Source organism: Ahaetulla prasina, chromosome 5 (assembly GCF_028640845.1).
Source record: "Ahaetulla prasina isolate Xishuangbanna chromosome 5, ASM2864084v1, whole genome shotgun sequence".
In the NCBI taxonomy this organism is placed as follows: Eukaryota; Metazoa; Chordata; class Lepidosauria; order Squamata; family Colubridae; genus Ahaetulla; species Ahaetulla prasina.
Window position 1 is genome coordinate 16736785 of NC_080543.1, and position 20827 is coordinate 16757611.

General features: G+C 43.0%; 1 protein-coding gene across 1 annotated transcript in view; it reads right to left on the reverse strand.

The window, feature by feature from the left end:
- MAML2 (mastermind like transcriptional coactivator 2) overlaps positions 1–20827 on the reverse strand; it is a 244218-nt gene that overhangs the window by 59437 nt on the left and 163954 nt on the right. The window contains exon 2 of the mRNA XM_058185197.1: positions 8781–10253. Within this exon, the coding sequence (XP_058041180.1) occupies positions 8781–10253 (1473 nt within the window). The remainder of the gene's footprint in view (positions 1–8780; positions 10254–20827) is intronic.

Here is a 20827-nt window from a genome sequence, read left to right on the forward strand (position 1 = left end):
CCAGACCTTAACACCATTGAAAATCTATGGAGCTGCCGACTCCGACTAAAGAAATGTTAGTCAGAAGCGACCCCGCAATAAAACCCAGTTAATAGAAGCAATCATTCAATCTTGGTTTCACATTAGAACATCTGCAGAACTAAAAGACTTGGTTCACTCCATGGGAAGACGTTGTAAGGCCGTCATTCATGCTAAAGGTTACCCAACTAAGTATTAACTGACAGGGTGATAATTTCTGTATATCTCGTTTTTTCTACATGTTTCACTTTTCTTCTTTATCTTGTAACTGCTATTCTAATAGCAAATCCTTCATAAAAGTTATTGCATTACATTCTTGATTAAATTATCTTTCGATTGATATTTAATTTTATGGTACTACTCAAAAAAAAAAAAGTGGTGTTATTAGCTAGTTTTAGAAAAACTAAACTTAAGGATATGTCAATAGCCTGTATTCTGGAAACGGTGCATCTACTCTCTGATCCTCCAGTCACTCCAACCAGAATCATATTTTAATTTATTTAAAGTTTTGACTTGCTTCCACGCTTAAAATCTTTTTGGACATGAATCTGCCCCTTTACTGATTAGGACCCTGTCCAGTTGTCCCTGAAAGGATGGTGCAGATGGCTTCAACCATCGTCTTTGCTTTCTGGATAAGCTAGAGAAATTGTAGTCCATGTCTCCTTAACTCCATGCTACATCAGAGAAGACCAGCCAACGGCATTAAGAATGAAGGGCTAGGCAGAGTGGACAGTGGTTAGAAGCATCCATTAAATTTCTAAAGATGCTGTGAGGCCTTATGTCTATATTATGGAAACAGGCTGATACATCATCAATTATGAAAGGTAATTCTTGTCAGGCCACATACTAATATTTGCTACTATGGTTGTCTGTAAATGAACCACCCGAATGTCTATCATGAGACTGAATTCCCAAATTCAGGTCTGTATAGATTGCTTGTTTGTTTTTAGCATGGAGGTGGCAATCTAAACCATAGGAAGAAAACAATAGGCAGAAATATACCACAGGAACTGAGGCTGATTCTGCAGGAACTTAAACGGAGCTCTGTTTTCGCTGGCAAAGGGCTACAGGAGGCAGTCGCAGCCAAAAACAGGGCCTGGGTAGGGGCACATGCGGCCCACCTGAGCTCTGTTTTCACTGGCAAAGGCACTGCGGGCCGGTCCTTCGCTGTTTCCAGGGCGGCCCTGTGGGGTTTCCCAGAGATCGGGAGCCCATTTTTGTTGGCAGAGCACTTGGGGGCCAATAGGTGCCCCCAATATGAGTGACGTCAAGCTGGCCAAGGACAAACACAACCCTGATGTGGCCCTCAATGAAATTGAGTTTGATACCCCTGGTTTAGAGAATGGTTAAAAATTGGTATTTTTTTTTTTATTGAAAAAGTTTAAAAAAAAACAAAGACATTTTCACCCCTTTTTTCCCCCTCCCTCCCAAAAACCCCCTTCCCCCCTCCCTTCCCCCCCCCCCCCGGCTTCCCGGGTCAATCACAAGGTATTGTTATACATAAACATAGAATAAAATTTTCCTTCCAATCCAATTAACCTCATCCAAAGCTTTTCATCTCCCAACCCCTCCCATTACATAAAATAACTTTCTAATTATTCAAAGGCAATCTGATATTTCTTAATCTGATATCTGTTTTGTATATAATCAATCCATTTTTTCCATTCAATTAAATATCTTTCCTGCGTATTGTCTTTTAAAAAAGCTGAGATTTTAGCCATCTCAGCCAAATTAATGACTTTCAGTATCCATTCTTCTATTGTAGGTACCTCTTCTTTCTTCCAGTATTGTCCAATCAACAGTCTTGCTGCTGTTATTAAATTCAGAATCAGTTTAGTCTCAATCCCTGTACAATCCGTTATGATTCCCAAAAGGAAAAATTGTGGCAGGAACTTTATCTTCTTCTTCAATACATTTTGAATAATCCACCAAATTCTTATCCAAAAGGCCTTAATTTTCTTGCAAGTCCACCAAATATGAAAATATGTAGTAAAAATTGGTATTTTTTAAAGTCCTTTCATAAATTGAGTTAGAATCATAGGGTTGGAAGGGATCTCATAAATTTTCTAATCCATCCCTCAGAGCAGGAGAGTTCACAGGTTGTTCACTCTGTTCTGAAAAGCTCAAGTGTTGGAGATCCACACAGCCTCAGGAATCAAGCTATTTCACAGAGTTGTTGTTGTTGTTGTTGTTGTTGTTGTTGTTGTTGTTGTTGTTGTTATTATTATTATTATTATTATTATTATTATTATTATTATTATTATTATTATTATTATTATTATTATTATTAATTAGATTTCTATACCGCCCTTCTCCCGAAGGACTCAGGGCAGTTTACAGCCAGAATAAGAACAGAATATAACAGAATATACAATTAAAAACAAAATTAAAAAACTTATTATACAGTTGGCCGAAAATTTAAAAAACATTTAAAATAAAAAAACCCATTAAAATTCATCTAGAAATTTAAATTTTAAATTTTAAAAATCTAACAAAAGACTTAAGCCAGCCCCGCGCGAGTAAATAAATACATTTTCAACTCGCGGCGAAGGGTCCGAAGATCAGGTATTTGGCGCAAGCCAGGGGGAAGTTCGTTCCAGAGGGTAGAAGCCCCCACAGAGAAGGATCTTCCCCTGGGGGCCGCCAGCCGGCATTGCTTGGCGGACGGCACCCTGAGAAGTCCCTCTCTGTGTGAGCGTACGGGTCGGTGGGAGGCATGGGGTAACAGTAGGCGGTCCCGTAAGTTATTTGTAAAGGTGAAGGTTCCCGTTGCATATATGTGCTAGTCCTTCCTGACTCTAGGGGGCGGTGCTCATCTCCGTTTCTAAGCCGAAGAGCCAGTGCTATCCGAAGACATCTCCATGGTCATGTGGCCAGCATGACCAAAGGTGCACAGAACGCTGTTACCTTCCCACCAAAGGTGGTCCCTATTTTTCTACTTGCATTTTTTTTACGTGCTTTTGAACTGATAGGTTGGCAGAAGCTGGGACAAGTCACAGGAGCTCACCCTGTTACGCAGCACTAGGGATTCGAACCATTGAACTGCCGACCTTTTGATTGACAAGCTCAGTGCCTTAGCCACTTGAGCCACAAAGCATATCATTGTAGGAATGGACTATCCTGGGTTATGGACCATGCTGGGCTGATCATTCAGAGGAATGGTCTAGTACAGGGGTCTGCAAACTTGGCTCTTTTAAGACTTGTGGACTTCAACTCCCAGAGTTCCTCAGTTCCTTTGCTGGCTGAGGAACTCTGGGAGTTGAAGTCCACAAGTCTTAAAAGAGCCAAGTTTGCAGACCCCTGGTCTAGTACTTTTGTGGATCTTCTGAAATGAAGCAGTTAATATTGTTCAAAAAACAAAGCCAGCACCTGTAGTGTGACCAATAAGGTCTTCCATTTGGAAGATTTCACTTTCAGAACATTGCTGGATCATCTTTGGAACAGAGGGCTGAATCCATTCCACATAAAACCTGCAGGAACATTCTGGAGTTCTTAGAAAACCCGAGATTTGCAGTTTAATTGGTTGCCTCTCACAAATTGGCTGCTTTAGTGAGTACAGCCACCAGATGGGCTTGCTTCCAACCCAAGTCCTGGAATGCATCCGCCCACCCTATTTATTTCTTAAGGATGCCTCAGGAGGCTTTACGAAGGACCGAGATGGAAATAAGCCCCATGCGAAGATGCTTTTTCCTTTGCAGTTTACCAAGCTTCACATGTATTATGGCTTCTAATTAAAAGAAGCTAAAATAAATTTAAGCTAGGTATAGCTGACAACTTGCTAAATTCTGGATAGGTGTTCTAGTGGTGATTTTGTGCATTGGCACAAGCTTTAGTTTCTAATTATAATTGTCCAAAAATGACCAAAAAAAAAAAAGAACAAATTGTGATATCCCACTAACTCCATTGTTTCTATTTGCCCCATAATGTCCCATACAAATATATAAAGGGTGCAGTTTGTACCCTGGTGTCACTATACAGTAGTGGCCAAAATCGTGGAAACCTTTTGGGAAAAGTGTGTTTTTAAGGTTTGATGGCTAATAACACCACTTTTTTGGGGAGTTTCAAGATAATCATATTCCACTGCTGGAATGGCCTGGGAATAGCCCAGACCTTAACCCAATTGAAAATCTACGGAGCCAACTAAAGAAACTTGCTAGTCAGATCAGGGGAAGGATACTGTAAAATCTCCATTCCCACCCCAATCCAGGGAAAGGTTATTGCAAAATCCCCATTTCCTCCCGATCAGCTGGGACTTGGGAGGCAGAAAATAGATGGGGGTGGGGCCAGTCAGAATTTTTACTACTGGTTCTCCGAACTACTCAAAATTTCCGCTACCGGTTCTCCAGAACTGGTCAGAACCTGCTGAAACCCACTTCTGAGTCAGATGCAACCCAGCAATAAAACCCAGTTAATAGAAGCCATCATTCAATCTTGGTTTCACATTATAACTGCTGCAGAACTAAAAGACTCGGTTCCCTCTATGGGAAGATGTTGTAAGGCCGTAATTCATGCTAAAGGTTACCCAACTAAGTATTGACTGACATGGTGATAATTTTGCATATCTTGCTTTTTCTATGGTGATAATTTTTGTATATCTTGTTTCTTCTGCGTATTTCACTTTTCTTCTTTAGACTGTCACTGCTATTCTAATAGCAAACCCTTCATAAAAGTTATTGCATTACATTCTTGATTAAATTATTTTTCCATTGATATCTAATTTTATGGTGCTAAAAAATGTGGTATTATTAGCTAGTTGTAGAAAATACACTTTTCCAAAAAAGTTTACACAATTTTGGCCACTACTGTACATGTGTTTGGCACGTGTTTGTACATACATCTGGGCACCAGGTTATTTATGCCCAAGAAACATGTTCTGGAAATCCCATCAATCTTATAGCAACTTGAGAGCAAGCCTGGGATGCTTTGCGAGATTTCAGACAACTCCACCACTGAACGGCCCCCTTGCTGACAAGGAATCCTAGTTTACTCATATGGAACCATAGATAAAAAAATCACAAAATACAGGTAATCCTTGATTTACGACTACAACTGAGCCCAAAATTTATGTCGCTAAGCAAGACAGCTGTCAAGTGAGTTTTGTGCCATTTTACCACCTTCCTTGCTATAGTTAGTAAGTGAACTATTGCAGCTGATTCACATAAATCTGGCTTCCCCATTGGCTTTGCTCATCACATGACTCCAGGGACCCTGCAACTGTCATAAGTACATGCCAGTTGCCAAGTGTCTGAATTTTGATCACGTGGCCATGGAGATTCTCCAATGATCGTAAGTGTGAAAAAAATGGTCACTTTTTCCAGTGTCATTGTAACTCTGAACAGTCACTAAATGAACTCAAAGTATTTATTTTGGATATTTTTATTGTTTTTAATTGCTTTTGCAGTTTGGGAATTGTAAGCCGCCCACAGTCATTGATTGGCATGGCTGACTATAAGGTTCCCCTCGCACATATGTGCTAGTCATTCCCGACTCTAGGGGGTGGTGCTCATCTCTTTTCAAAGCCAAAGAGCCAGCGCTGTCCGAAGACGTCTCAGTGGTCATGTGGCCAACATGACTAAATGCCAAAGGCACACGGAACACTGTTACCTTCCCACTAAAGGTGGCCCCTACTTTTCTACTTGCATTTTTTACGTGTTTTCGAACTGCTAGGTTGGCAGAAGCTGGGACAAGTAACGGGAGCTCACCCCATTACGTGGCACTAGGGATTTGAACTGCTGAAATGCCGACCTTCCGATCGACAAGCTCAGCGTCTTAGCCACTAAGCCATTGCGTCCCACGGGTGACTATAGAAATGGAATAAATAAATAAACATGTTGCAGGACTTCACTCAGGCAACTCTGCAATGGTTCTAAAATGTTTATTGTGACAACGGTCCTGTTTCCTGAGCAGACTTACAGCAGTCCCCTCTTTCTGATTTCCTGGTAGCGGTCTGAAGGAAAACTGAAAAGACCCAGACTAGAAAGGAATGTTATCTTCATCAACTTGCCATACTTGCTGTACCACCGTCAGCAAGCAAAAAGAAGCTTACACTTTGCAGGGCTGTTCTCAGCATTTTATTTATTTATTTATTATTCGAATTTTTATACCGCCCTTCTCCGAAGACTCAGGGCGGTGTACAGCACAAATAAAACATAGATACCAAAACACTTAAAATCCAATATTAGTTAAAAATCTAATTCAATATGCTGAGTTATTAAAATAAATCTGTAAAAATTCTAAAAATTTCTAAAAACCCCACTAAAACCCTCAATAAAATCGTTAGGCCAGCCCTGCTTGGTGAAAAAAGAAAGTTTTGAGCTCGCGCCTAAAGATCCGAAGATCAGGGAGAAGACAAATTTTAAGCATTAAGACAAATTTTGGGGAGTTGTGTGCCTTTGAGTCATTGTTAATTCCTGGAGTCTGCCTGGACTTGTCTTTGCAGTTTTCCTGCCAAGATTTGGGAAACAGTTTGTCACTGTCTCCTTCCTAGAACTGACAGTGAATCACCCCCCACCATCCCCTTGCTGGTTTCATGATTAAAGCCGGACTAGAACTCATGGTCTCCAGCCTGATGCCTTAATCACCTCACCAAACTGGATGGTGGCCTAAAAACTAGGAGACTGTGAGTGCTAGTCCCGCCTTAGGCATGAAAGCCGGCTGGGTGACTTTGGACCAATCACCAGGAGACGGTGAGTTCTACGTCCGCTTTAAGCATGAAAGCCAATGACTGACTTTGGGCCAATCCCTTTGACTCAGTCAAACCACCTCATAGGATTGTTGTTTTTGTGGGGGACAATCAATGCAAGATGACTATATTATTATTAACGATATCAGTAATATTACTAATATTAAGAGAGCAACGAGTCTAGAGTACGGTTATCTCGCATTAAGTTGTCCCACAGCAAGTTCTCCCATGGCAAGTTGATGGCAACAAGTTGGCCATGGCAAGTTGTCCTAGACATCCTAGCAGCCATTTTTTCATGTTTCCTAAAATTTTAAATCATGTTCCCACTAGTTACCACCAGTCTGGGAGGTGTCACCATATGACACACGTTAATATAGAGGGCAACCAATTCACCTCCCTGCTTAAATTTGCAAATCATTATACAACTTTTGTGCTTCTTATTGCCGCAAAAGTGCACTGCTGAATTTGGGACTACAAAATCCTTGGAAGTTTTCACCACCCACCTCCAAAGAAAACTCTTAGAATAGAATAGCAGAGTTGGAAGGGACCTTGCAGGTCTTATAGTCCAACCCCTTGCCTAGGCAGGAAACCCTACACCACTTCAGACAAATGGTTATCCAACATCTTCTTAAAAACTTCCAGTGTTGGAGCATGTAAAACTTCTGCAGGCAAGTTGCTCCGCTAATCGATTGTTCTCACTGTCAGGAAATTCCTCCTTAGTTCTAGGTTGCTTCTCTCCTTGATTAGTTTCCACCCATTGCTTCTTGTCCTACCCTCAGGTGCTTTGGAGAATAGCTTGACTCAGTGGTGAAATCCAAATTTTTTTACTACCGGTTCTGTGGGTGTGGCTTGGTGGGCCTGACTTGGTGGGCATGGCAGGGGAAGGAAACTGCAAAATCTCCATTCCCACCCCACTCCAGGGAAGGAGACTGCAAAATCCCCATTCCCTCCCCACTCCTGGGAGAAGGATATTGCAAAATCTCCATTCCCACCCCATTCTGGGGCCAGCCGGAGATGGTATTTGCCAGTTCTCCAAACTATTCAAAATTTCCATTACCGGTTCTCCAGAACCTGTCACAACCTGCTAGATTTCACCCCTGGCTTGATTCCCTCTTCTTTGCCCCTGAGATATTGGAAGACTGCTATCAAGTCTCCCCAGTCCTTCTTTTCATTAAACTAGAGATACCCAGTTCCTACAATCGTTCTTCATATGTTTTAGCCTCCAGTCCCCTAATAATCTTTGTTGTTCTACTCTGCACTCTTTCTAGAGTTTCAACATCTTTTTTACATGATGGCGACCAAAATTGAATGCAGGATTCCAAGTGTGGCCTTACCACATGATCTGTTCCCCCTCCCCACTTCACAGAACAAACGCAAAGACGTGTGTCTCCCAGTCTTTTTATTTGCTACAGACCTGATTTTCTTCAGTTGAGGAAATACTTGGCAATGACCGTGCAAAGGCCTGCCGAGTTCTGAATCCGTTATCTCGTGTCCAAGATCCATTGCCAAAAACTCACTGACAAAGTCCTTTAACCCTCCAACAATTGAGCTGCAGTGCACCCTTGGTAGCTTTTTTGTCCGTCACAAGGGCCACATGGCAGCTCCACCCACTTTTATACCCTGTGGGGTGTGGCTCAGTGACTCAGCAATCTCTGAGCCTGCCACACCTCTTCCTCTGCTGCGCACACCTATCTTTTCGTCGCTGCCTCGGATCAATCCAGGATTGATCGTCAGCAGCTGGGACTTGAGGCATTGCCAGGGAGGAGGAGGGTGCGGCAGCTCCTCCTCCTGGCCCGCAGCTGGAACTTGGGGCGGTGCCAGCAAGGAGGGTCCTGGCAAGAGAGGCCTTACTGGCTCTTCTCCCTCACTCTCCGAGTCACTCTCCTCCATGAGGACATGTTTGGGGGCCGGAGCCACAACACCTCTCATTGTTCAGAACCTGAAAGGAAAGAAGTCAGACAACATGGCCTCCCAAATCAAGTAACACATCGTGAGACTTTTCCTCATTTGACAAGTTGCCCATGTTGACCCGACATTGATGGATGAGAAAAGAAAAATATAGTATAGGAGAAAATCTTACCATCTGATTCTGTGGGCCCAGGAACTGCAGTGCTGAACCCGGTTGATTTTGTAGCATTTTCTGGAGCATGATCTTTTGCTGCAAAGCTAAGGGTACGTTGGGGGGCCTTTGGAGGTGCTGAGGTTGGGCCGAATATGGCTGCTGCTGCTGCTGCTGCTGCTGCTGCGAAGTTTGTGGTTGAACCGCTGAGCTAGACAACTGTTGCGGGGACTGCTGTGCATAGTGGAGAAGGGAAGGTTTATTGGGGGCTCCCAAACCAGAAGAGATCTGCTTGCTGGCTTGTTCCGAGTTGAAATGAAACAAAGGCTTGATACTGTTCTGAGATTCCTCCAGTGACACCTGATTGTTGCTGACATAATTTCTGGGGATGTCTTGAGGCTTTCGGGGCATTACCATGTTGACAGAACTTCCTTGGGGCATAGAGTTTGGCCGGTAGGAGTAACTGTTCATGCCTTTGGATTGAGTCCCATTGACTGGCATTCCAGACATTGCAGAACTTTGCGGGCTGAACTGTTGCTGCTGGTGGAAGGATGGGCTAGACATCTTCTCCTGCACAAAGGATCCAGAAGATGGTTCTGTAGATGACAAACCAGGCCAGGAAGTGGCTGATTGATTTTGTTGGCACTGCTGAATCAGAGCGTGCTGTTGCCTGTTTGCTGCTATTTGCTTTAATTGTTGGGCATGAGAAACCTCTTGCCAATTGCCCAGTGGCCGGGTGGGGACTGATGTCCCTTGAGAAGGAGGCGTCTGAGTCTGAGGTACTGAAGGAATGGGAGATGAGGTGGACATAGCAGCACCAGGCATGGTGAAAGACGAGTCTGTCGAAGGAGGCCTCATTTGAGGGGATCCCACCGAAACTTGGCTCAACCCCGGTGAATACTCTTGTTTGATCACCATTTTGTCCATCTGCAGGGAAGATGATTGGGCAGGGGCCCCTCTCTGGATCTGCTGACCAATGTCGATGTTGAACGGTTCGTCTTGCTTGATGGTGGCATTTATCATGTTTTCTAATTCAAGGTCACTCATGGGGGGCACAGAAATATTACTCAGTTCATTGAATAGCTCCTGAAGTTCTGGGTCCATCAGCTGTTCCCCTGTTTCTTCCCCATATCTGTTAGGATAAGCACTGTTGTGGGATGTCTGACCATCCAGATGTTTACTACAAGAGATTGTCTCCCCGGGTTCCTTCTTGACCTCTTTTAGAGTCATGTTAAACATCCCGTTTGCCCCAGCATGACTGTTGCTGGTTGAGTTGTCCATTTTCCTTGGAGCACCTTGACCAACTGAGAACGATCCCAACACTGACTGGTTTGGGCAACTGTTACCACACTGGCCACGTCCCATGGAAAGGTTATTATCACCACCTCGGATTCTCTTAATATCCAGGAAAGTGTTGTCAGCAATGCCATTCGATCTCTTGTTATTGCCTGGTGTCAGATTTACCACCAGTTTTCTCTTCAAGGAACCCTGGAGCTGAAAGAAGAAGGAGAAGAAAAAAGAATTCTTTAGCTGGAGTTAAAAAAAATATTAATGTGATTTTCCAAAAATTAGTCATGATTGCCCACTGCCACAAACAATGACTAAAAACAATGGCATCTGAAAGACTAGTTATTGCAACATGTCTATTTCAGATACATAGAATATTATCCTAAAACAGAAATGTTGTATAAATATTTGCAGTTGGAGGGAGGATAACTAAGACGTCTTTATTGCCTGTAGATAAATAAAGATAAAGACCATTAATACAAGATTTATTGAGTATGTAACAATGTGAAGCTTGTAATTTGATTCTAGTGTTCTCCCAAAGTAGCAAAAATTTTTATCAATAGGATACAGTGGTGAAACCCAAATTTTTTTACTACTGGTTCTGTGGCTATGGTGAGGCTTGGTGGGTGTGGCAGGGGAAGGATACTGCAAAATCTCCATTCCCACCCCACTCCAGGGGAAGGATACTACAAAACCCCCATTCCCTCCCCACTCCTGGGGAAGGATATTGCAAAATCCCCATAATGCCACCCCAGCCAGAGGTGGTATTTGCTGGTTTTCAGAACTACTCAAAATTTCCACTACCAGTTCTCCTAACTGCTCAAAATGTCCGCTACCGGTTCTCCAAAACCTGTCAAAACCTGCTGGATTTCACCCATGATACAACAATGAAACTTTGTTCTTACTGATAAAGGTAGTCCTGATTTATGACCACAATTAGAACTAAACTTTCTGTTGCTAAGCGAGACAGTGGCTAAGTGAATCATTCCTGATTTTACAACCTTTTCACCACAGTTGTTAAGTGAATTAATGCAGTTGTTAAGTGAATCACGTGTTCATTAAACAAATCTGGTTTCCCCCATGGAGTTTGTTTGTTGGAGGTTGGCTGGAAAGATCACAAATAGTGATCACATGACCCCAGGACTAGAGGTGGGCTTCAAAAATTTTAGCAAGGGGTTCTCTGCCTGGTTGCTGGGTGGGCGTGGCCATGGTGGGTGTGGCCTATTTGGCCTCCTGCACCACAGTGGGGAGGGGGTGTGTTTTTGCCCTCCCTGGGCTCCGGAGGCTTTCCTTGAGCCTCTGGGAGGGCGAAAACGGCTTCCCCAGGCTCCGGAGACCTCTGGAGGCTGGAAATGGGCCTGTTTCTGGCCTTCCTGAACTGCTGGTAGACCTGTTTTTTGCCCTCCCCATGCCTCCGTGTATGCCCTGCATTTACCTGCATCCAAAACAGGCCACGTGGGGTCCTGGGAGGGGAGGGGTGGGGTGGGCAGGGCCAGCCAGGTGTGGGATTTGGGGGTTCTCCGAACTGCACAGAATCTTAGCTAGAGGTTCTCCCGAACTCCTGCAAACCAGTGGTGGGTTTCAAATTTTTTTACTACCGGTTCTGTGGGCGTGGCTTGGTGGGCGTGGCAAGGGAAGGATACTGTAAAATCTCCATTCCTATCCCACTCCATGAGAAGGATACTGCAAAATCCCAATTTCCTCCCAATCATCTGGGACTACCGGTTCTCTTAAGTACTCGAACTTTCTGCTACCGGTTCTCCAGAACTGGTCAAAATCTGCTGAAACCCACCTCTGCTGCGAACTCCCAGCAGCCCACCCCTGCCCAGGACACTATAACGGCCATAAATACATGCCGACTGCCACACTCCTGAATATTGATCACATGACTATGGGGATTCTGTGACAATCGTAAGTGCAAGGACTGGTTGTAAGGCACTTTTTTCAGTGCCGTTGTAGCTTCAAACGGTTGTAAATTAGGACTACCTGTTCTGAAAATCTACCAGGGCTTCCTCTGAAATCCATGTAGTACCTCTGCATGAAGTTTGCAAGAGCATGCATGTTTCAGTCAAAATAGCTATCGTGAGCATGCAAATGAAGCTTCCTGAGTTGTTTTTAATGCATATTGTTTGAAGCTTCAATCACACTGTTTTATCTGTTGACTTTTTTTTTTTGGAAAAGAAATATCAGCTCTGCAGGTTCAGACGAATCTATAATTCAGTTGTAATCTATGAAAGGTAACACCGGTTACAGTTACAAGATTATTAAACCAAGACTTAAGTTACAGAAGAACAGAACAGAAAAACAGAATAACAGAGCTGGAAGGGACCTTGGAGGTCTTCTAGTCCGACCCCCCTGCCCAAGCAGGAGATCTTATATGATTTCAGACAAGTGGTATCCAATCTCTTCTCAAAAACCTCCAGTCCTGGAGCGCCAAAACCTTCTGGAGGAAAATTGTTCCACTGACTAATTATTCTAACTGTCAGGAAATTCCTCCTTAGTTCTAGGTTGCTTCTCTCCTTGATTAGTTTCCACCCATTGCTTCTTGTCCTGTCTTCAGATGCTTTGGAGAATAGTTTGACTCCCTCTTCTTTGTGGCAGCTCTTTAGATATTGGAACACCACTACTATGTCACCCCAATCCTTTTTCATTAAACCAGACATACCCAGTTCCTGCAACAGTTCTTCATATGTTTTAGCCTCCAGTCCCTTAATCACCTTTGCTGTTCTTTTATTCACTCTTTCTAAAGTCTCAACATCTTTTTTACATCGTGGCGACCAAAACTGGATGCAATATTTGAATGTAGTTTCTTCCGCTACATTCTTTCCTTCACATCAACCTGGTAAATTACATGCTTGGTTTCCCAATACTATTTACTCTCCTTTTGTGAAATTAGAATCACTTTCTAAAGCAAGGATTCTTTCTGTCCAATGACAACACTTCCGAGCAATAGAGGTCTTACCATGGCATCACATTTGTGCTCTTCCCAGAGTTCATTGTTAACTGACCTAAGCATAGTGCATAAAATTACCTACCACAATGTCCTACTTGTCAATGACTACTTAAGCTTCAACCACAACAATACACGAGCAAATAATAGATACAAACTCAAGATAAACCACTCCAAACTTGATTGCAGAAAATATGACTTCAGCAACCAGAGTGGTCAATGCCTGGAATGCACTACCTGATTCTGTGGTTTCATTCCCAAACTCCAAAAACTTTAATCTTAGACTGTTTACTGTTGACCTCACCCCATTCCTAAGAGGTCTGTAAGGGGCGTGCATAAGAGCACCTGCCTGCCTACCGTCCCTGTCCTAATATTCCTTTTTTTACTTACTCTTTCCATGTATCCAAATTATGTTTATACTTTTACCTGTTACCTTATATGTGATTGACAAAATAAATAAATAAATAAAAATAAAAATAATTTGTGATAAAAACCAAACAGTATCTTTTCCAAATCTCAGTCCTGAGATTTGAAAAATAACAATAAGGACTGATATTGATCACAATTCCTCCGACCATGATTATAGATCTTCTGCTTTCACTGCTGTCTTTCAGACCCCCAAATTGTTTTTAAATCTCCCCAGAGTATGCAAAGTGATTGGATGGTTTCTCGCAGGGAGAGATGGAGACAATGATAATGGAGATTAAAAGAACAGCAGCTCAAGATCCTGCTTGGAATTGATACAAAGACTTGGGAATTGTGAGACCCACTAACCTGTTTTCTTGGCATAATTCTGGTTATATTTTTGCCCTATAAACATCCCTCTTTCAATTCAGTCCTCTTCACCCAATGAAAAGCTTTCCATCAGAATGAATGAGGGATACATCACTTGGAGTTCCCTGCCAAAAAGTTAGGTGGCCTCCAGAGATTCCTCTGACATGGTCATTTTTTAAAAATGATTTAAGGAAAAATAAATAAATGATCTATTGCCTTGATGGTGAACCAATGGCACGTGTGCCATAGCTGGCACGCAGAGCCCTCTCTGCGGGCACGCGAGCCCTCGCCCAGCTCAGCTCCACCGCGCATGCGTGTACGCATACGTTCCCACCTGCCAACTGATTTTCGGGATGCGCTGGGGGTGTGCATGCGGAAGACGTGTGCACATGTGCAGGGGGGGTGCATGCATCCGCAGGGGGTGGGGGTCATGCGCGCATGCATGGGAGTGGGGGTGGAGAGCAGGGGTGTGGCCCGCCCCCCCGGCCCGTTTTTGGGCCCAGGAGGCTGAGGGGAGGCCTGCTAGGCCAAAAACAGGGCCCGGGGTTTGTGTGGGCTGCCCCACCAGCCTGTTTTTGGGCCCACGAGGCTGCAGAGAGGCCTGCTAGGCCAAAATCAGGGTGTAGGCGGTGCGGCCTACCCCCCAAGGCCCCAGGAAGCTGCAGGGAGACCTGCTAGGCCAAAAACAGGGCACAGGGGTGTGTGTGGCCTGCCCCCCATGGCCTGTTTTTGGGCCCATGAGGCTGCATAGAGGCCTGCTAGGCCAAAATCAAGGGGTGGAGGTTTGCACGCAGATGCGTGGGTGTGGAGAAAGTGTTGGGGGGGTCATGTGCACATGCACAGGGGGCGGGGGAGAGGGGGGGTTGTGCACTCATGCACAGGGTACGCGCACATTGCATTATAGATGCCAGCATGCGTGCATGCTATTGCACGCGTGCTTTCGGCACACGACGAGAAAAAGGTTAGCCATCACTGATTGCATCAATTTAATAAATTTAAATTAGCCAATGGTGGGATTTGGCTAACCTTGGTCCCCTTCTTGACTTCTCTTCTACTCAAAAATGAAGACGAAGCTTTGCTTGAGAAAGGTTGTAACTGCCTTATTAGCCCTATGCCCCAACTGCTGGTCTTTCCAAAATCCGAGTAATTCCCTTGGCTCTGAACACAATTGTATTAGACAAAGCAATTTGCCCCACTCCTCTCCTGTAAAAATTACGAAGTACATTCTCCCCACAACTTTGGCAGAAGGATAATTTTGTTTCAAAGTAAACAAAACAAAATTAAATGGCTTAGCTTGGGAATTAACGTTTGGCAGCTTCTCCAAGAAACTGGGCGGGCGAGAGTGGAGGACAACTGTAATGAATCCAGTTTAACTCCAGAAAACTGGACCTTTTGCCAACGAGACGATTAAGATATAATACATGATTTTATCACTTGCTTCCAAAGCCGTTCCTCCCCATCCTGATGCTGGTTCGATACAAGGAAAGAAAGAAAAAAGACTTCGCAAACATTGACTTAATTTTGATCAGTTAATGACCTTCACTGGAAGAATAATTGGAAGGACATTCCCTTGATACACTGTAGTAAATTAAGGAGGGGAAGGGTGCCTCCCCCCACCACCCAAATTGAATTGCAGACACAAAAGATCAGTTTCCATAATCTCTGCAAAGTGCTGCTTTCAAAATCTCTCCCTGGTTTTGATTTCAGTGGCTGGCAAGCAGTGATGATGTCTGCTAGAGAAACACGCCGGTAGTTGGGTTCGAAAATATTATGTGCAGTTCAGAATAAAAGGCACAATAGCGACACAGAACAGCTCAGCTATAAATAGGTCAAAGCTGTTAATCAGGACAAAGCATTCATGACTTTGGGCGAAACAAATAAGGAGTACTCCGTGTTTGTATTGTAGAAGTGTTTTCCTTCTTGCTCATTCATCCTGGAGAACTACCCCCTTCTTCGTCTCCAAGTTTCTCAAACCAGGAATAAATTAACCACTCTTTGCTGCTAAATCGACAGAAATTAATGTCAACTTCTGTCAACATAGATTAACGGGGGATACGAAGCCAGAGTGATGTAAGCAAAACCAGAGAGGGAGGGAAGGAAGGAAGGAAGGATCTGCCTGGAACCAGCACTGTATATCAGACATTAATACAATTGATCGAGTCCAGAGATATTTCACGAGAAGAGTTCTCCACTCCTTCGCTCACAGTAGAATACCTTATGCCACCAGGCTTTAAATTTTGGGATTAGACAATTTAGAACTACGCCGCCTTTGGTATGAGCTAAGCGTAGCTCGTAAAATTATCTGCTACAAAGTCCTACCTGTCAATGATTACTTCAGCTTCAACCACAACAATACACGAGCACACAATAAATACAAACTTAAGGTGAACTGCTCCAAACTGGATTGCAGAAAATACGACTTCAGCAACAGAGTGGTCAATGCCTGGGATGTGGTTTCATCCCCAAACTCCCATAACTTTAACCTTAGACTGTCTACTGTTGACCTCACCCAGTGATGGGATTCAGCCAGTTTGCACCACTTCGGGAGAACCGGTTGTTAATTTTCTGAGCAGTTTGGTGAACTGGTTGTTGGAAGAAATCATTAGGGCAGAGAACCGGTTGTTAAATTACTTGAATCCCACCGCTGACCTCACCCCATTCCTAAGAGGTCTGTAAGGGGGCATGCATAAGCGCACCAATGTGCCTACCGTCCCTGTCCTACTGTCCCCCATTTATTTGTATCCTTATCCTGTATTCATAGTCATGTTTATACTTATATCTGTTATCTTATGTGTTTGACAAAATAATAAATAAATGAATAAATAAACAAATAAGGAAGGAAGGAAGGAAGGAAGGAAGGAAGGAAGGAAGGAAGGAAGGAAGGAAGGAAGGAAGGAAGGAAGGGACAAACTTGTTTTCATTTTATTTGTCATCTTGTGTATCAGATTTAAACTGAAACAGCTTCCCCAGCCCATCCTGACAATGGTGGGCAATCTGGAGTTCCTAGCCAAAAGGCAAAAGTATTCCAAAAGGGGTTACAGCTCAGCATTTTTCTTTAAGGTTCTCCTCTATCATTTCTGGTACTCCAGGGAGAGGGAAGTGGGACCAAAGTACATCATTGGAGGAGGGTTCACAGGGAAGTAAAAAAATAATAATCAAATCAACATATTGACCACAACCTTGCAATTGAAATCCATAAAAAGGGACTGGGTTTTGATTGCATGGTTGTGGATGGCATTTTTGCCTTTGATAGAATCAAGATCACATGAGGTGTTAATACCACTTTATAATGCCTTGGTAAGACCACACTTGGAATACTGCATCCAATTTTGGTCGCCACAATGTAAAAAAGATGTGGAGACTCTAGAAAGAGTGCAGAGAAGAGCAACAAACATGATTAGGGGACTGGAGGCTAAAACATGTAACAACAGCAACAACAACAACAGAGTTGGAAGGGACCTCGGAGGTCTTCTAGTCCAACCCTCTGCTTAGGCAGGAAACCCTACATCACTTCAGACAAATGGTTATCCAACCTCTTCTTAAAAACTTCCAGTGTTGGAACATTTACAACTTCTGGAGGCACTGCTTACTTGTTCTAAATTGTTCTAATGTGAAAAACAGTTGTAAGAACTGGGTATATCTAACCTAGGGTTTTGCTAAATTCCCCAAAACGGGGCATGTTTTGGCCAGCAGAGTGCTACAGGAGGCCATCCAAGCCAAAAACGCCCCGTTTTGGCAGGCAGGATGGTGCAGGAGACGTCCATCTCATCTCTTCCCCTGCCTCCCCAGCCGGCCTGTGGAGGAGAACTGCAATGCTGATCTGCCCCTCAAAGAAATCCAGTTTGACACCCCTGTTCTAGATTGTAGGACATAGAATAAAGGTAATGAATTATAGGACAACTAAGTCTGGATACAAATGTTATGGAAAACCACCTAAGAGTAACAGATGCTTTAGTTTGGATACCCTGCATTAAGTACTGGATTGACCTCAGTGACTTCAGCTGATCCTTCCAACCCTCTGATAAAATAAATTTTCTGTAATATTTTCTGATAATACAGAAAAACGGTATTATATGTGAACTTGAAAGTATAAATAAAACCAATCCCAAAAGTTTCCTCTTCAAAGATGAGTGCACAGTTCAGTGATATTACAGGTACTCATTGACTTACGGCACTAATGAAACTTTCTGTCGTAAGTCATGATAGTTATAAGTTGAGGCACCCATGTGTGACCAGCCCGATTTTACAACCTTTGATGCAGTGGTTGTTAAGTGGCGGTTAAGCAAATACATTCTAAGGGTGCTTTTTTGCTGGAAACCACCCAAAAAAGGCCAAAAAATTAAAATAAATGTTGTATCATCTTATCACAGAATGCTGCAACCAGCTGCAAAAGTAAACTGGTTGCTGGGTGCCAAAAATGTGATCATGTGACCATAGGTGGCACTACCATTGGAATTCCTGAATTGGGAATTCCTGTATATACAGTAGTTTTTTTTGGAGTTTCAAGATAATCATATTCCACTGCTGGAATGGCCTGGGAGTAGCCCAGATCTTAACCCAATTGAAATGGAGCCAACTAAAGAAACTTGGTAGTCAGAAGCGACCCAGCAATAAAACCCAGTTAATAGAAGCTGTCGTTCAATCTTGGCTTCACACGATAATAGCTGCAGAACTAAAAGACTCAATTCACTCCATGGGAAGAGGTTGTAAGGCTGTAATTCATGCTAAAGGTTACCCAACTAAATATTAACTGACATGGTGATAATTTTTGTATATCTCATTTTTTCTACGTGTTTCACTTTTCTTCTTTATCCTGTAACTGCTATTCTAATAGCAAATCCTTCATAAAAGTTACTGCATTACATTCTTTTTTTTTAATTGAAAAAGTTTTAACAAACAAAAACATTTTCCCCCTTTCCCCCCTCCCCCCCACAAAACCCTCTTCCCCCCTCCCCCCCCTCCAGCTTCCCGGGTCAATCACAAGGTATTGTTATACATAAACCAAACATAGAGTAAAATTTTCCCTTCTAATCCAATTAACCTCATCCAAATCTTTTCATTTCCCAACCCCCACAGTACATAAAATAATACTTCCTAATTATTCAAAGGCAATCTGATATTTCTTAATCTGATATCTGTTTTGTAAATAATCAATCCATTTTTTCCATTCAATTAAATATCTTTCCTGCGTATTGTCTTTCAAAAAAGCTGAGATTTTAGCCATCTCAGCCAAATTAGTAACTTTCAATATCCATTCTTCTATTGCAGGTAACTCTTTTTTCTTCACTGCATTACATTCTTGATTAAATTATCTTTCCATTGACATATACTTTTATGGTACTGCTCAAAAAAAAAAAAAAGTGGCATTTTTAGCTAGTTTGAGAAAATGCAAACCTTTCCCCAAAAGGTTTCCACAATTTTGGCCACTATATTCTATGCATATCAGAGCATCCAGATTTGATTCCCACATCTCCAATTAGTTATCTGAAGTCATCCATCCATAATTAACTCTGCCACAATTTTGTGCCAATATTATGTATCTCTTAGCTGCAATCTAGCGGTCATCAGATTTTTGTAGTCTGGATGTAATAACCCCGGTTAACGTTCCGGGCAGAGTCTCGTATAGATTCACTGAAAGCTTCCCTGTTGCCTGCTAGGCTATCTGTCCTGCCTGATACTTCTTTAGAAAATCCTTTACATCAAAACAAAACAAAAAATAATATATGGGAACTGACATTCTGCTTAGTAAAGGGCCAGCCTTGAGCATCATCATCATCTCACTCACACACACCAGAATGACTCTGAAGCCCCATAAGCACTTTTAGAAATCAAAATAATGGATCTGCTGCTTGTGAATACCTGCTTGGAAATCAGAAAAATAAGGATGGTAGAAAATATCTGGAGGGATAAAGGAGATTGCAGAGAGCAGCAAACTTATTCATTTGGGGACTGACATCATTTCAGAAGCCATTTTGTGATTAGGCAAGTATCCTGCACATATTGCTTCTGCTGTGGAGCCACCATCAGCCTCACACAGCCTCCTTAGACAACACAATTGCACTATTGTGCAACCACACTATTTGGAAGCGTGTCCATCTTCCCAGATAAACAAGAAGAGTAAATTGGACGAGAGTTATCTAAATGGAGGGGATGAAAAGAAGTTTCATGAGCTTCATCTGCATAGTTCATGGGTGTCAAACTCAAGGTCCACAGCTGGATGTGGCCCTCACGGTGCTTAGATCTGGCCCGCGGGGCCGCCTTGGAAACAGCAAAGGACCACGGCTTGGTGCCTCTGCCAGTGAAAACGAAGCTTGGGGGGGCCTCCTGGAAAAGCGGAGAAAATTATTACCCCCCAAAATTAACACTGTTTTGGCTGAATGAAGCTGACTTCTGCCTGGATAAAGTGTTCCCAATTGCTAGACTGGTAACAATTAGCAAATTTCTTCATTTGGAGAAGTCAATAATTCTGGGTGGACTCAGGTAAGAATTATGTTTATATTAGAGATAGTTTATTATTTATTTATTTATTATTCACATTTTTATACCGCCCTTCGCCGAAGAACACACGGGGTTTTGGTTTCCAAATGCTCCCAAACAAGCAATTTGTCTCATTAAAGTTAACGGTAAAGGTTCCCCTCACACATGTGTGCTAGTCGTTCCCGACTCTAGGGGGCAGTGCTCATTCTGTTTCAAAGCCGAAGAGCCAGCGCTGTCCGAAGTTGCCTCTGTGGTCATGTGGCCGGCACCACTAAACGCCAAAGGCGCACGGAACACTGTTACCTTCCCACCAAAGGTGGTCCCTATTTTTTCTACTTGCATTTTTTACGTGCTTTCAAACTGCTAGGTTGGCAGAAGCTGGGACAAGGAATGGGAGCTCACCCCCATTACGCGGCACTAGGGATTCAAACCGCTGAACTACCAACCTCTCGATCAACAAGCTCAGCGTCTTAACCACTGAGCCACTACGTCCCTCTTTTGTCTCATTAAGATTCTTTTAATAAAACAAAAAGTTCTGACATCAACACAATTGAACGTGTCCAGAAATATTTTACAAGAA